Source organism: Suillus paluster (assembly GCF_016628075.1).
Source record: "Suillus paluster strain FC165 chromosome Unknown EDB91scaffold_39, whole genome shotgun sequence".
NCBI lineage: Eukaryota > Fungi > Basidiomycota > Agaricomycetes > Boletales > Suillaceae > Suillus > Suillus paluster.
The window spans coordinates 64,366-78,385 of NW_024537599.1; the positions used below are offsets into that span (position 1 = coordinate 64,366).

General features: G+C 49.5%; 4 protein-coding genes across 4 annotated transcripts; 2 read left to right on the plus strand and 2 right to left on the minus strand.

The window, feature by feature from the left end:
- Nucleotides 1–2,020: 2,020 nt before the first annotated feature.
- On the minus strand, nt 2,021–3,558 carry EDB91DRAFT_504662 (uncharacterized protein). The gene is made up of 5 exons (XM_041327503.1): nt 3,265–3,558; nt 3,139–3,206; nt 2,628–3,080; nt 2,250–2,577; nt 2,021–2,193 (listed from the first exon to the last, which is right to left on the minus strand). The coding sequence occupies exons 1-4, from the start codon at nt 3,429–3,431 to the stop codon at nt 2,294–2,296; spliced, it is 972 nt and encodes a 323-aa protein (XP_041175591.1). The 5' UTR covers nt 3,432–3,558; the 3' UTR covers nt 2,021–2,193; nt 2,250–2,293.
- EDB91DRAFT_504650 (uncharacterized protein) lies at nt 3,559–6,616 on the minus strand. The gene is made up of 12 exons (XM_041327502.1): nt 6,474–6,616; nt 6,237–6,390; nt 5,981–6,178; nt 5,814–5,928; nt 5,617–5,759; nt 5,008–5,564; nt 4,927–4,953; nt 4,466–4,877; nt 4,281–4,415; nt 4,038–4,225; nt 3,716–3,984; nt 3,559–3,659 (listed from the first exon to the last, which is right to left on the minus strand). Exons 2-11 carry the CDS (start codon nt 6,355–6,357, stop codon nt 3,742–3,744), a joined length of 2,139 nt encoding a protein of 712 aa, XP_041175592.1. The 5' UTR covers nt 6,358–6,390; nt 6,474–6,616; the 3' UTR covers nt 3,559–3,659; nt 3,716–3,741.
- A 6,072-nt stretch (nt 6,617–12,688) lies between these two features.
- EDB91DRAFT_1009030 (uncharacterized protein) lies at nt 12,689–13,105 on the plus strand (the record flags this gene model as incomplete). The annotated part of the gene is made up of 1 exon (XM_041312379.1): nt 12,689–13,105. A coding segment is annotated over one exon (417 nt), but the record flags the coding sequence as incomplete, so codon positions are not given.
- Nucleotides 13,106–13,204: 99 nt separating this feature from the next.
- EDB91DRAFT_1055677 (uncharacterized protein) lies at nt 13,205–13,483 on the plus strand (the record flags this gene model as incomplete). Its single annotated transcript, XM_041313945.1, has 1 exon — nt 13,205–13,483. A coding segment is annotated over one exon (279 nt), but the record flags the coding sequence as incomplete, so codon positions are not given.
- Between the last annotated feature and the right edge of the window lie 537 nt (nt 13,484–14,020).

Consider the following 14,020-nt stretch of genomic DNA (forward strand, 5'->3'; position numbering starts at 1 on the left):
TATGACTGGTAGTAGGAGTACTATTATCTATATTTACCATTCTCGATGGTCTTTATTCGGAGGAACAACTATATAATACCACATGGTCTGTTGAAATAGGCTTGGTTCCAAGAAGACGATAAATGTCACTGATTGTTGCAACACGTTGCGTCCTCGATACCAAGCCATGAGGTATAATATCGTTAGCGGGACACGTGTTCACGCTCATCGACACGTGCTCATCGACGATGTACTATTTCCGTGCGGAGCGACCGCCGACTGTGTTTATATTCACAGGACGAGAGGGAGGGAGGTTTGTGCTGTGCTCAGAGAGGTTCAATATCAATGAGTTGCACAAGGAAAGCGTGTTGAGGATGCCGACGGAGATCAGTCAGAAGATGGAGTTGTGTGGTTGGATAGCCCTTGGATGATCCATTTCCGCTACAGCGGTCTCCCTAGTATTTCTTTTTTTCGCACGTGCTTGGTTTCTTTCGCTCGTTCATGTCTTCCACCTACTGCCAAGTACTCGGTTCCTGCGCTGATATTCCTACTATTGTATGTACGGGTCTATGGTTTGCACCCCGAATCTAAGCTGATCATGAGCAAAAAGTTGACGGTTCTTGCACAGGATCACCTAATTGACACGTGTTTCGTTGTCTTTGAAATGGTTCATTGTGGAATGCGAAAGGTAAGTGATTGATCATCATTGTGAGGTTCTTAGTCTGCAGTGTTGCTTCGTGCATTTCATTTTTCTTTCCTTCGTCGGGTCTTCGAGCCGGGTGCTCCTATCCTGATTGTTGTTTTGCAATCCTTGGCACGATGCCCCCATTTCCTTGTCGAAGGATCTTTCTTGCTCCGTCATAATGACTACTGAGTCCGAAACCTTTGATAGCAAGTCCGTTGCTAATGCACCTCCCTCGTACGACAACTTTCTACGTCCGCATTGACAGCAGATTTCATCCAATGCAGACCACCATTCGTAGTATTCTCCTTTCTATCAACCAAGCGGGAACGTACCGCTGCTCTGCCTCGTATCCGTGATCTTGTCTCTGCTCCTGGTGATACCTCTTCCTCTGTTGCCTCAACTGCCAATGCCTGCGCCACTGCTCTCGCAGCTGCACAGTTCTTTGACCTCCTGCAAACGCTTAATATCGAGATTGGGCAGTTGTGAGTGATCGGCGAGAAACCTTGTCGGCCCTTTCTGGATTGATTTCCGAATTTTCGTCTGCTTGTTCTTCCGAGTTGCGCCTTGCATGTATGGAAACCAGCAACCATGTATTTTTTACGCAGCTGAATTTTGGAAGTATTGATGGTAAGCGCCGACTTGGTGAGTACATTTATTGATGTATGACGCATTTATCAGTCAAGGATGAGTCTTGGAAACGCTTTTTGGGCTGCCCGCCAGATGAGGTTCAGGTGGGTGAAGGCGGTAAACCGGATCGCAACCAGTTCGTTGCTTCTTTCCGCATCAGGATGTTCCAGAAACAGTTTGCGCATTACACAGCAAGTAAACTGAATATGCTGCATGAGGCGTGTGGTCCATGTCTCTCGGGTTTTCCTCACGTCGATGTTATGACGCCAATCCCTGCAGGACGTCTATGGCACCTTCGCTTTTATCTGGGTTCTGAGTGGCAATGGCGCGTCGTGTTTGGTCTTTCCTCGCCTAGCTTTCCAGTGTGTCTAAAAACAGTACTTCTGGTAGAGGCTCACGGAGGGAAAGGGAGTTCAGACTGTGAAACTCCACGTTAAGGTTTGAAATTGACATGTCCGGAATTCCTAGAGACGCATGTGCCAGATGGGTAGGTTTGAATCCGCATCGACTCATTCGAAATCAAGGTACTGATGGATGTACGATTCTATCTGCTGCCCTCTTGGCTACACAGTCCTGGTTGTAATACAAGATACAGCGATGTAGTTAGAAAGCCTTACACCGCTATTCGTGGCCGTTGAAGGATTGGGTGGCGTATGACGAACAAGTCTTTCGCTTCCTCAGCTCGATCTGTGCTACATGTGGATGTGTTTGGAGCGGTTACCAACATATTTTATGACTCTTCACTGAATTGAACTGACTATTGTTGTAGCGATCTGTGTATAGACTGTGATCGCACGCTACATGCAAGGCCGGAGATAACATTCCGTAATTCGTGGCAATATTAATGGACGTCGTTATTTCACCATTTGCTTATGCGAGGTACATTGCAAGTTAGCGTTCATCTACACCATACACGAGAATCAGAATGACAGCCTGACAATTTACGAACCAATCAAACCGAGACGGACTCCAAGGGAAGCTGTGCTTTTCCCGTCGATCCAGCTAGACTACGCACGAGTAGATCAACCTGCGTGATAAGTGCATCAAGGCGGCGATCCTGCTCAGTAAAGCGAGATTCCACCATTGCAGCCAGCTTGTCGACTCGTAAGGAAAGCGAACTTGTCTCGTCCGAGTCATCGGGAGGTTCGTCTGATGCTCCACCTGCGTCTTCAACAATGTCTTTAATCTTGACCAGCCAGTGTTTGTGAGGGTGGATGTGCTGTGACCACATTGAATACATCGCGGAACGCACAATCGCCACATAAGGCAATGGACGGTCTGGATTTCTGTAATGGTTATCAAGCTTCGTGCTCCTTTAGAGGAATAGAAATCTGACCTCCGCAGGTAAGGCATACATAAAAGATGCCCTTCATCTCAACGCCACATTCAGCACAAGTATAAGCCTCCCCATCCGCAACTGAGGTTTCAACTTCAACTATCCCCCCGGATGCCGCTTCCGAGTCTCCACTTAACTCCTCGTCGTCTGCCGGCGAATCGAGGGGGGCGCAAGACACATCCGTTTGAGTGACCTCTGTCGAAGGCGGAAGTTCTGTCTCATTTGATTGTATCCGAGATTCGTCTTCTTGCACAGTCGATGGCCCTTCTGGTGGTGGTGCATTGGACATATAAGCAGACAAATAATTCCTAGCATGCCACTGGACTCGATAGTAGCAACTATGCGGTAGCGACATGCGGAAAACAAGCATGTTGTGCGTCGACTTGTGGTCGGATGGGTATTGATGTTCTGAAACCGGTAGAGATTCGCATTCTACACACAAATCATAGTCATCTTTATATGCAAGAAGGTCAGTCGTCTCGCGTAGGAGGATTGTCTCCATCACACTCACTGCGCTCACAGTCTATACAACGGTGAAGGACGTCACTGACAAAGTGATGGCATGCGTCACACAAAGGCCTGAATACCGGAAAAGTAGATGGTTGAAGAATAATGATAGATAGACAGCTGGACTCACTCGAACAGTCGCCTGCGCATGTGGAGTTCGGCTAATGAATTCCAGCTCTTGATGTCTGCGGGCGGTTGCTCTTGGGATAGGATATCAAACCTTTCTTTGTCTTTCAACGATAGGTAAGGTGGGATATAGAGCTGCCAGATGTTCCGCCTATTGTGGAGCTCATTCATGCACCACAAATAGATATATTCTTCCCTCGTGTCTTGAGGCTGCTGACCGGGATAAAATGCAACGAAGTGCAGTCTTTCCAACGGATTATTGTCCTTTGTCAGACTGAAGGGACCAAACTTCAGTGCTGTCGTATCGATCTCCAGCTCAGTCTCGTCAAACCCGAAATCGTGGGTTTGCCAGTATTCGGTGTCGTCTGTGATCAGTCCTGGACTGTACCAAAAATTGTACTGTTGCAGACAGCGTCAGACCCGCGAATCAGTATAATCCTGCTGTCTCCACGCACCAATCCATACGCATACCAAGTGAATCTTACTTTCGGATCATTTCCCTGCTGACGGAATGATTCTGCGATTGTGGAAGGGAATGGCTCATCACGTTACAGTTTGGAAGCGTACCTGCCAGTTGCTCCACACGCAGAGACACCCCCTCCAGGATATTTTCTATCGTTTGAGTTGCAGACTCGAGTTCTCTCTCAGCCAGAATTACTGTGCTGGCGAGTTTCATGATCTGTAAATGCCTCCTGGTCACTAGGTAAAGCAAAGGTAGCAAAAACTTAACAAGCACTCAAGTGAGCATCCAGCACAAGCACTGAGTAAATAACTCACATTTTCGATGCGACCAGATCCGAAGAGTTTGATAGAATCCGTGGAGTCAATTTCATACTTCACGATGTTAAGCTTATCCGCTAACATTTGCTCCTGAGCCGTGCGACGCCGAGCAACCAATCGCGTGAGATCCAAGTCCGAGTTCTCTGTTCCAAGCTCTGTAAGAGAACGGACAAGACATTTGATACCTGTCTACCATGTAAATGCCCCGCAAAAAGGTGAGCAGAGCGACAAGGGACAAACCACGAATAGGATATGAATGCAAGTATCTGATGATACACCTCCAATTTTCTGGAAGCGCATCTGCTTGCACATAAATCATGCTGTCCAAGATCTGTTCAATTCGCGTGTGGTAATATTGGCTATCCACTCTCCACCCTTCGCTGATGTGAATAATGCAGGCTCAACGTGATGATAGTGATCCTCACCTGCAGCCCAGTACGCAAGTGCTTGCGGCAGACTCCAGCCCGAAGGTATCGCAGAAGTAAAGGCATTCACTTCCCTTATGCTGACCAAACCGTTTGCATCGCCATCGAAGCCTTCCGATAAACTTGGAACATAGAAAACGCTCAAGTATTTCAAGCACCACTTGTCTGCAGGGTCAACTGCAGGAAGCTCGTGGTATGCGGGATCTACTGCTGGAATCTCGTGATCTTCTCCTTCTGAATCCGAGGTGACGGAGACAGTAGGTGTTGGGGATGGAAATCGCACCATCAAAGATGAAGCATCCGATGTCACTTGTGGGCGTAGAGCATCATGACGGCGGTGGGAGAAACGATTCACGTAATAGTCATAGAGTTCCGCGATGAAGTATAGCACCTTGACATTTGTTGTCCATTTCTTGGTGATGATAAGTATGCGTTTCGTTCATTACCGCACAGAAACATACCATTTCTCTCCAGATATATTGGAGGTGCTGGTGAAATAACCCAAGTTAGCAATGCATGTGGTTGAGTTTGCTGATCCTTACTGGATCCTTGACCCGTTGGAATCTGTTGTTGAAGGCCCATATGATGCGCGCTTCAGAATCCATTATAGCATCTTTGATGTCAGATGTCTGCCTGTCAAGCTTGAACATGAAGAGCGCGCGGTTCTCGTCGAGCAAGATGCGTAAATCAGCATACAGTTCGTAAAGTAGCGAGGCATCAAGGCGGGACTTCTCATCGACCGATCCGCTCGCCGAAGCGGTCTTGGAAGCAGGCTTGTTGACATCTTTGGAGGAAGGATCGGGATATGCTGTATTCTGTGGACGTGCTTCCCGATGCTCGGCAATTTTCAGTAGCTCTACCATTATTTCTTGGCTTCCATAACACTTCTCCTTTCCACCGCGCATTTGCACTTCTTTCTCGAATCTTGCTTCGCGTTCGCTTGGCCGCTGGATCAGTTTCTCCAGCTTATCGATTGCAATGTCAACTCTTAACGTCGTCCTGATATTCAAGGCGAGCTGGAGGTCCTGGGCGCACTGGGAAAAGCTGCTGCAAAGTTTCAGGAACTCGCTCGCCCAGTGAGATGATCTGAAGAATTTCACTGGGAGGGAGGTTCTCAATATGAAACATCTAGCATTCCGAGGGAAACAAACCAATGAATTTTGACTTGTAGTATTTGTCAATGGCATTTCCGCAATCCTCGATATCTTTCTTGATGCCGTCTGTGACACGTTGCAGTCGCCCCCGAATTTCACCGTGAGGTCCCACGATGGCAGGGTCTCTAGTGTCCTTAAGTCTACCAACGAATTGAATCAACAAAAGCCATTCGAGATTGGCATCAACCACAAACTGGAGAAGCATGGTCATCATATCAGATGCCTGAGCGATCATCAATCCAACTCTACGATCATTTTCCCTTCGCGTTAGCTCAAGATTGACGACAGCCTTGAAAGCGAGTATAGCCACTGCAAGTTATCTGTTGGCCGAGGTGGAAACATCGACAAGTGAGATACACACCACCAACAAACGGGTGGACCTGTTGCAGAACATCTAGGGCATCCATCAACTTCTTTGCCTCTCCAAGAAAGTCGGTCGCATTCTTCTTTGAGATGTCCACGACCATCGCGTCAGATGCCGAGTCTAAGGCTGCAGCATTCTGGTTGTAGAAATTGTGCGCCAATCCAGCGTCGTGAATGGTCTGGGCAACGACATCCTCTAGACGAGGAGTCTGAATGTTACACTAAGTAACTGGGATGGAGTGAAGATGACGAACCTGCCCGGTCGCATTTGTCGAGCTTTCTAGTTGACGTCGAGTGTAAATTTATAGCATGATCCAATGCCTTCTGCGGTCGTTCAATCGTAATGTCGGGTATGACTTGTTCTTTGTGATTCATGGATGCTTGTGCAGCAGGGGAAGAAGCAAAGAGCTGATAAGAATGTCAGAAAGAGACAAGCATATAAGTAAATTTGACCAAGCGCTAGCGCTTGCGCCTCGTAATTTCAAACTCACCTTCTGTCAAGTTCGTCACAACCATCTCAAATTTCAATAGACATGTGCGGACCAAAGGAGATTAAATGTCCCCACCCCACAGAATGTGGATTAGGCGTGGTTGGCGTGTTGAAACCTGTCACAGTGTGCTGGTTGGGGCGAGGAGACAATGGATGGTTGAGAGGAAGAAAAATAGGTGACAGGAGAATCGAGGGGCGACATCTGAGGCTTCAATGGCAGTTGTCTTGCTCGTTTTGTGGGTGTTTCAAGACAGCATGTATTTGAAAAAACCATGTTGCTGCGTGAGCCGCTAAGTTAGCTCCGCATAACTTGCGACTTGGTTAGCAGAGACTTGAACACGCAAACGCAGAAGCTCTCAATGAAAACGCGCAGTGCGGGAGTGCGGAACTTCTTGACGAAACCACGGAAACTCTTGACGAAAACGCACAAGCTGCAGAACGCGCAAATAACAAATGTGCAGATATAACGCTATAATTCATATGTCCACGTCATCACACGATGCTCATTTGTCACGCGTTGTCGGAAAAAGGTAACATACCATTATAATATAACGCGAAGGGCCACACGCGGCAGGGGATAACCGCTGATGGAATTACAAGGACTGAAAGAACCGTGTGTGACCAGAACTGAACCGTCCGTGTTTTACAAGGATTACCCAATTGGGAAACCACATGAGTTCTCTCTTTTCTTTTCGGATCGCCCCAAAGCGGTAGTGGCTGAGTACTACCGCCTAAAACATTACTCGATTAGGTAGTCTCATAATATCAATGTTTCCCAGCCTCCCCAAGCCTCCCCCTGCTCCCTCCTGTGTAGTAGGCTCATATAAATCATGTATATTAGCCACTATATACCTAATAGAACATACTTGACCGCTTTTATTTGCTACCAGCTACCATTAGGCAATTAGTTCTATTAAAACAATATAATTCGCATTTTTAACGATTTTATGTATCATCATACACTGTACATGGGACTATATACTTATATTTATGCTATACACACTCTAGATGACATTTTAACACAGTCTCATAGCTCCAGGAGGCCGATAGTTTGATTTCATAGGGATAGGGGACATATGAGAAGATCAGTGTTCTGGAGGGTTAATCAAACATATATTCGAGATCTGAGAGTTAGAACACATGCAATGCACATATAGGCGACCATTTATACACTCCTGAGCAATCGGACACTAAGCTAAGAGTTGTGGAAGGAATGTAGAGGTGGGACATGCATGGGAAAGTATACAAAGCATATGAAAAAGACATAAAAACATAACATAGCGTGCTACACAATGCCCCCCATGATCTAAAATATGTGTAGAATGATAGGGGGATATCAGAAATACTATTTTCAATGTTGTTGAAGTGTTACAGGTTGATTCTACAGGTATATATGTTGATTTGAGCTTTCTTGTCATAGTGCACACTATTCCCTACAGAAGCCTATACCAAATCTCGAGTTTTTAGTATCTAGACATACAAGTGACCTTGTGTCACAATTGAAACATCGAAAATAGTATTTCTGATATCCCCCTATCATACTACACATATTTTAGATCATGGGGGGCATTTTGTAGCACGCTATGATATGTTTTTATGTCTTTTTCATATGTTTTGTATACTTTCCCATGCATGTCCCACCTCTACATTCCTTCCACAACTCTTAGCTTAGTGTCCGATTGCTCAGGAGTGTATCACTGGTCGCCTATAGGTGTATTACATGTGTTCTAACTCTCAGATCTCAAATATATGTTTGATTAATCCTCCAGAACACTGATCTTCTCACATGTCCCCTATCCCTATGAAATCAAACCATCGGCCTCCTGGAGCTATGAGACTGTGTTAAAATGTCATCTAGAGTGTGTATAGCATAAATATAAGTATATAGTCCCATGTACAGTGTATGATGATACATAAAATCGTTAAAAATGCGAATTATATTGTTTTAATAGAACTAATTGCCTAATGGTAGCTGGTAGCAAATAAAAGCAGTCAAGTATGTTCTATTAGGTATATAATGGCTAATATGCATTATATATATGAGCCTACTACACAGGAGGGAGCAGGGGGAGGCTTGGGGAGTCTGGGAAACATTGATATTATTGAGACTACCTAATCGAGTAATGTTTTAGGCAGTAGTACTCAGCCACTACCGCTTTGGGGCGATCTGAAAAGAAAAAAGAGAACTCATGTGGTTTCCCAATCAGGTAATCCTTGTAAAACACGGACAGTTCAGTCCTGGTCACACATGGTTCTTTCGGTCCTTGTATCCTGACCAAAGTCGGTCCCTGTGGCAGAGCCCGCTACATTTTTTCTTTCAGGTGATATATGCATCACATGGAAATGCAGGGCAAATGGATGTCTCAGTGCCAGTTCCTGTAGCCTGTGGAAGGAACTGGCACCTAACGTCCAGCTGAGCGTGCGCACAGCCACATCAATTTTCTTCTCTCAACGTCCAACACACTAACAAGACCAATGCCTACCGTGGTCAGTGACCCCTAGCTTACAGCCTCTAATCATACTTTATTTTCATCCTTATTCACACTACTTCACCTATGACTCACCAACACCTCAACCTTGCCCTTCCCAGCGCTGCCAGCGCCATGCCTGGGCCTGTGGCCTCCTCTGCAGCCCCTACCACCACTGCAGCAGCACCCACAACCACTGCTGCACCTGCACCTCCTGCTGCACCTGCACCTCCTGCTGCACCTGCACCTCCTGCTGCACCTGCACCTCCTGCTGCACACGCAACCACTGCTGCACCTGTGACCACTGCTGCACCTGCACCCGTAACCACTGCCACACCTGTAACCACTGCTGTAGCCGCCTCTAACGGCGCGCCAACCACAGGCACCACCGCTTCTGCGGCAACTGCCTCACCAGCAGCAGCCACAACGACGCCAACCGCGTCAGCTGCAGTGCCAAGCGCTCCCACCATTCCTCCACCAACAGCATCTGTTGAAGCCACACTGGCTGCCATACTCAACCGGCTCTCACAACTTGAGGGCACGACCCTGCCCCCCTCTACGAGCCACCCGCTTGTAGCTGTGCCAAGCACAGTAGAGAACATCCGGAACCTGTTCTCCACCCGCAAAGAAGACACCAACACCCCCACCCTGTCGCCCTTGCAACCAGGTTTCAAAGCAAGCACTCTTGAACTAGGTAAGTGTTGGTCTGCTGGGCTGGAGGCCCTCTTCATTAGTGTCAGGCTGGAGGCCACTATCGTCGCTCGTGTCTGGGCTGAAGGCCACTATCGTTGCTCACGTCTGGGCTGAAGGCCACCATCGTTGCTCATGTCTGGGCTGAAGGCCCACCCCGTCTATCTTTGTTCATCATTCGTGAGGGGCGCACTAGACGACCCAATCTCGTCATCCCAGATAAACCTGAACTTACAATTGTCACCAGTGGTGCCTGCAAAGGTTGATGAAGCCTTCCGCCTTTACCGCTATGTGCCCTACACTGTGCTCACACGCGAGGCACATAGCCAGGCCCTGGCAGGTGAAGGATCCTTTATCGTGAATGCCCAAGGTGGGCTGACTGCCAAGGGCTTGGACCGCAGCCTGGAATGTAGCATCACAGCCATACAATGGACGGCAGCCTCCCAGGTAGCGGTGGAGCGCACCCGCCATTACCATGGCAACAAGCAAGCAGCAGCACTCACTTCCCACCACCAGGCTGTAACCAACATTGCCCACTGGCACACATGGCAAGTTGCCGTGGACTACGATATTTACCAGAGGAACCTTGCTGCTGACAACCATAGCCACAACCTCACAGGTGTAGACCACACTGCGCTCACCCTTGTTGTTGGCAAGGCTGTCCTGTTGAACCAGCAAGCACCTGCACAGTTGAGCCCATGCCAGCACATGGTAGCCTCAGCTTCAGGCTCGACACACCGGGCTCCTGCAGACGACCAGGGCCCCACTCGCAAGAAACCTCGCTCCTCCACTTGCTTTCATTGTGGGGGAACAGGCCACATGCCTGGTGACTGCTCCGCAGAGTCAACCTCTGCTGGAAAGCCTGTTGCCCCACTTGCCACCAATGCCCGCAGTCGCCATGCCCTCACGAGTCCCTCCGGCAAACCTTTCTGCTTTGCCTGGGCTAGGGAATCCTCCTGCACCTTTGGCACCGAGTGCACCCATTTCCATGGGTGCAGCATCTGCAGAGACACCTGACATGGTGCTGCAGACTGCAGGTCCCATGCCTGAGCGAGATCCACGCTCCGTCGTAACCCCCCTTGATGTGGACAGGGTTGAGTATTTGCTTTGTAAATATAATATAAAAATGATTGGGCCCATGTATTGGCTGGCTTCCATGAGGGCTTTGATGTTGGTATTTGTACTGCACCTATTGAAATATGTATCCTTCAGAACCATCGTTCGTCCTCGGTGAACCCGTCTGTAATCGACGACTACATTGCATCCGAACAAGCCGCAGGTCGGTAGTCCACCAGTTTTCTACCAGAAGACCTAGAAGCCTTGATAGGTCCTTTCCACACCTCCCCACTGGGACTGGTTCCTAAGCCCCATTCCACGAAACTCAGAATTGTGCAGGACATGTCATTCCCACGAGACAACCCCTCACTTGCCTCTGTCAATGCTGGCATCGACTCTGACGAATTCCCATGCGAGTGGGGGACTTTCGACGACACCACAGCCCTTGTCCTGTCACTCCCTGCTGGGTGTGTAGCTGCAACATTCGACATCTCTGCAGCCTACCGCATTACGCCTGTTCGCCCAGACCAGCAGAATGCCCTGTGCATTTTCTGGCGAGGCCTGGTCTATGTAGACCGGGCAGTAATGTTTGGGCTGTCATCAAGTGTTGGGGTGTTTGGGTCCATTGTGGATATGCTTGCAGCCCTTTACTGTGCCGCGGACTTTGGTCCACTACGGAAATGGGTGGACAATTTTTTTGTTGTCCGCCTACCACACCACACCTGGTCCAAAGCTGAATTCATGCAGTTTACTGCCCAACTTGGCGTACCATGGAGCGTCGAGAAGCTTCACCCATTCTCTGCCATCCAGCGCTACATTGGCTTCAACTGGGACCTTACATCGAGGACCGTTGCCTTGCTGGAGGAGAAACTCAGCAGTGTGATCTCCCTCGTCGAATCCTGGCTCATTGCAGGTGCAAGGTTCTCCATGTCAGATGCAAACAGTTTGCATGGCAAGTTGGTGCATGTGTCCTGCATCTTCCGCCTCATCCGGCCATTCCTACGCTCAATCTCGGCATTCACGAGCTCCTTCCTTTCTCCATGCATGTGGCTGCGCCTGCCAGCCAAGCTCCTGGCAGACCTACCTTGGGTCCTCAGGCTGCTACGTTCCCTCCCCCCCTCAGTGCCCCTATGCAACCCTACACCTATCGACCTTGGTTGGTTGGGCGATGCCAGCACATCCTTCGGAGTTGGCCTCATAATTGGCCAACACTGGGCAGCCTGGAGGTGGGCACCTGGGTTCCGCATTGGGCCTGGGCTCCGGTTCAACATTGGCTGGGCGGAGGCTGTGGCTGTTGAACTTGGCCTGAGACTCGCATCCCACCTAGGCCTGTTACATGGCCCTGCGGGCCATGTGTTCCTGGTGAATTCGGACAATGCTGGAGTTGTAGCAGTGACACGAAAGGGGTGCTCACACAGTGCTACAACCAACACAGTCCTGAAACACGTGTATGCACTCCAAGCCGCACTAGGTGTTCACCTCCATACTGTGCACGTCACTTCCTGCAGACAACATTGCCGATGCTCTATCCCGCGGCGAGGTGTCGGTGTTCCTGCACAACTTCCCGTCCATCACCACCAAGACATTGTGTCCTCTGCCAGAGCACCTCCTTGGCTTCTTAACCCCATTATAATGATGGCACCATGGCCTGTGGATACGAGAGGACATCTTGCCCTTCGTGCATCCCCCTTACGACCTCCTTGCAAGGCTGCTGAATGCATATTTCGCTGGCGGGGGGTAAACACTGCCCCCCTGGGGACACTAGATGACCCCATCTTGCACTACCTCACTAGTGTTGCATCCCGGGCTTCCCTACTGTGACACCTCTGGGTACGGGTCTGGGCTTCGCAAATTCCACCTCTTCTGCAACATTTTTTCCATGCCTGAGGACATTCACCTACCTGCTCCCTTCGCCGTCCTGCACTCGTTTGCACTGTGGGCAGCCACAGACCCTACACCAGATGACCCTGTACTCAGAGCTGCACTGCAACCATTTGAACCAGTCTCAGTCACCGTCGTGAGGAAGTACCTCGCAGCTGTGCGAGCTTGGCACATCACACAGGGTTGGCCCTCACCCTTGTCCCATGATGACCACCAACGCATTAATTGGTCTTTGCGCAGTCTCGAAAATATGTACACTGCCTGCCGCAAACCTAGGCACCCCCCTATCACTCTCATTATGCTCTTGACACTCAAGGCCTGCCTGTGGCTCAATGACCCCTTCGACGCCTGCGTCTGGGCAATGGCCAGCTGTGCCTTCTTTGGCATGATGCGTTTTGGCGAAATATCTGTGGGGTCGCGCTCTGACTTCTCCCCCACACATCACCTCACACGTCATAATGCCTTTTTTGGCACCAACTTACTCGGCCAGGCATATGCTCGTCTAGACTTACCCGCTGCTAAGACTGCACAGCCTGGGGAAACCTAGTCCGTGTTCCTGACAGAGCAAGGGGACCTCTGCCCACTAGCTGCTCTGTGCAACCTCGCACACATCATTCCTGCACTCGCTGCCGACCCTTTGTTTTCTTGGCGAGATTTCTGTGGTGACACACGTCCTATGGTGCGTACCTGCGTGATCGAGTGCATCAACAACATCCTGCTTGCCCATGGCTGGGGCACTACATTCGGCCACTCCTTTTGCATTGGTGGAGCCTCATTCTACCTGTCCCAAAAAGTCGACCCCAAAATAGTACGTCTGGCAGGGCACTGGCGCTCACTAGTGTACAAAGCCTACATCAGGGCATTCGAGCAGGTCGCATCTTACCATCTCGCCGGTCTTGCTGATCGGGTGCATTGAACTGCAGCACTCGGGTTGGGCATGCTGGCCACTTCGTCAGCCGCAGGGAGTCCCGCATGTGGGTAAGCGGCTTCCACACTCGTGTCCCTCCCAGAGTTAACACTCCGGGCACAGCCCAACCATCTAGTCGCACCACATGAGAATCAGAATGCCAGACGAAGCTGGATGTCTCAGTGCCAGTTCCTGTAGCCTGCAGAAGGAACCGGCACCTAACGTCCAGCTGAGTGCACGCACAGCCACATCAATTTTCTTCTCTCAACGTCCAACACGCTAACAAGACCAATGCCTACCGTGGTCAGCGACCCCTAGCTTACAGCCTCTAATCATACTTTATTTTCACCCTCCCGCCCTCCCTTGTATTGAGTCCTTAGTGTCTAGTTATTACACACCTATGTACAGCCTCCTTGCCTGGATATTAGATTGCATTGTCTGCCTTGCATGGTGCAATGAATTCACAGTGTGCGAGCCCGCCCGCCTGGCGGCTTCCACACTCGTGTCCCTCCCAGAGTTAACACTCTGGGCACAGCCCAACCATCT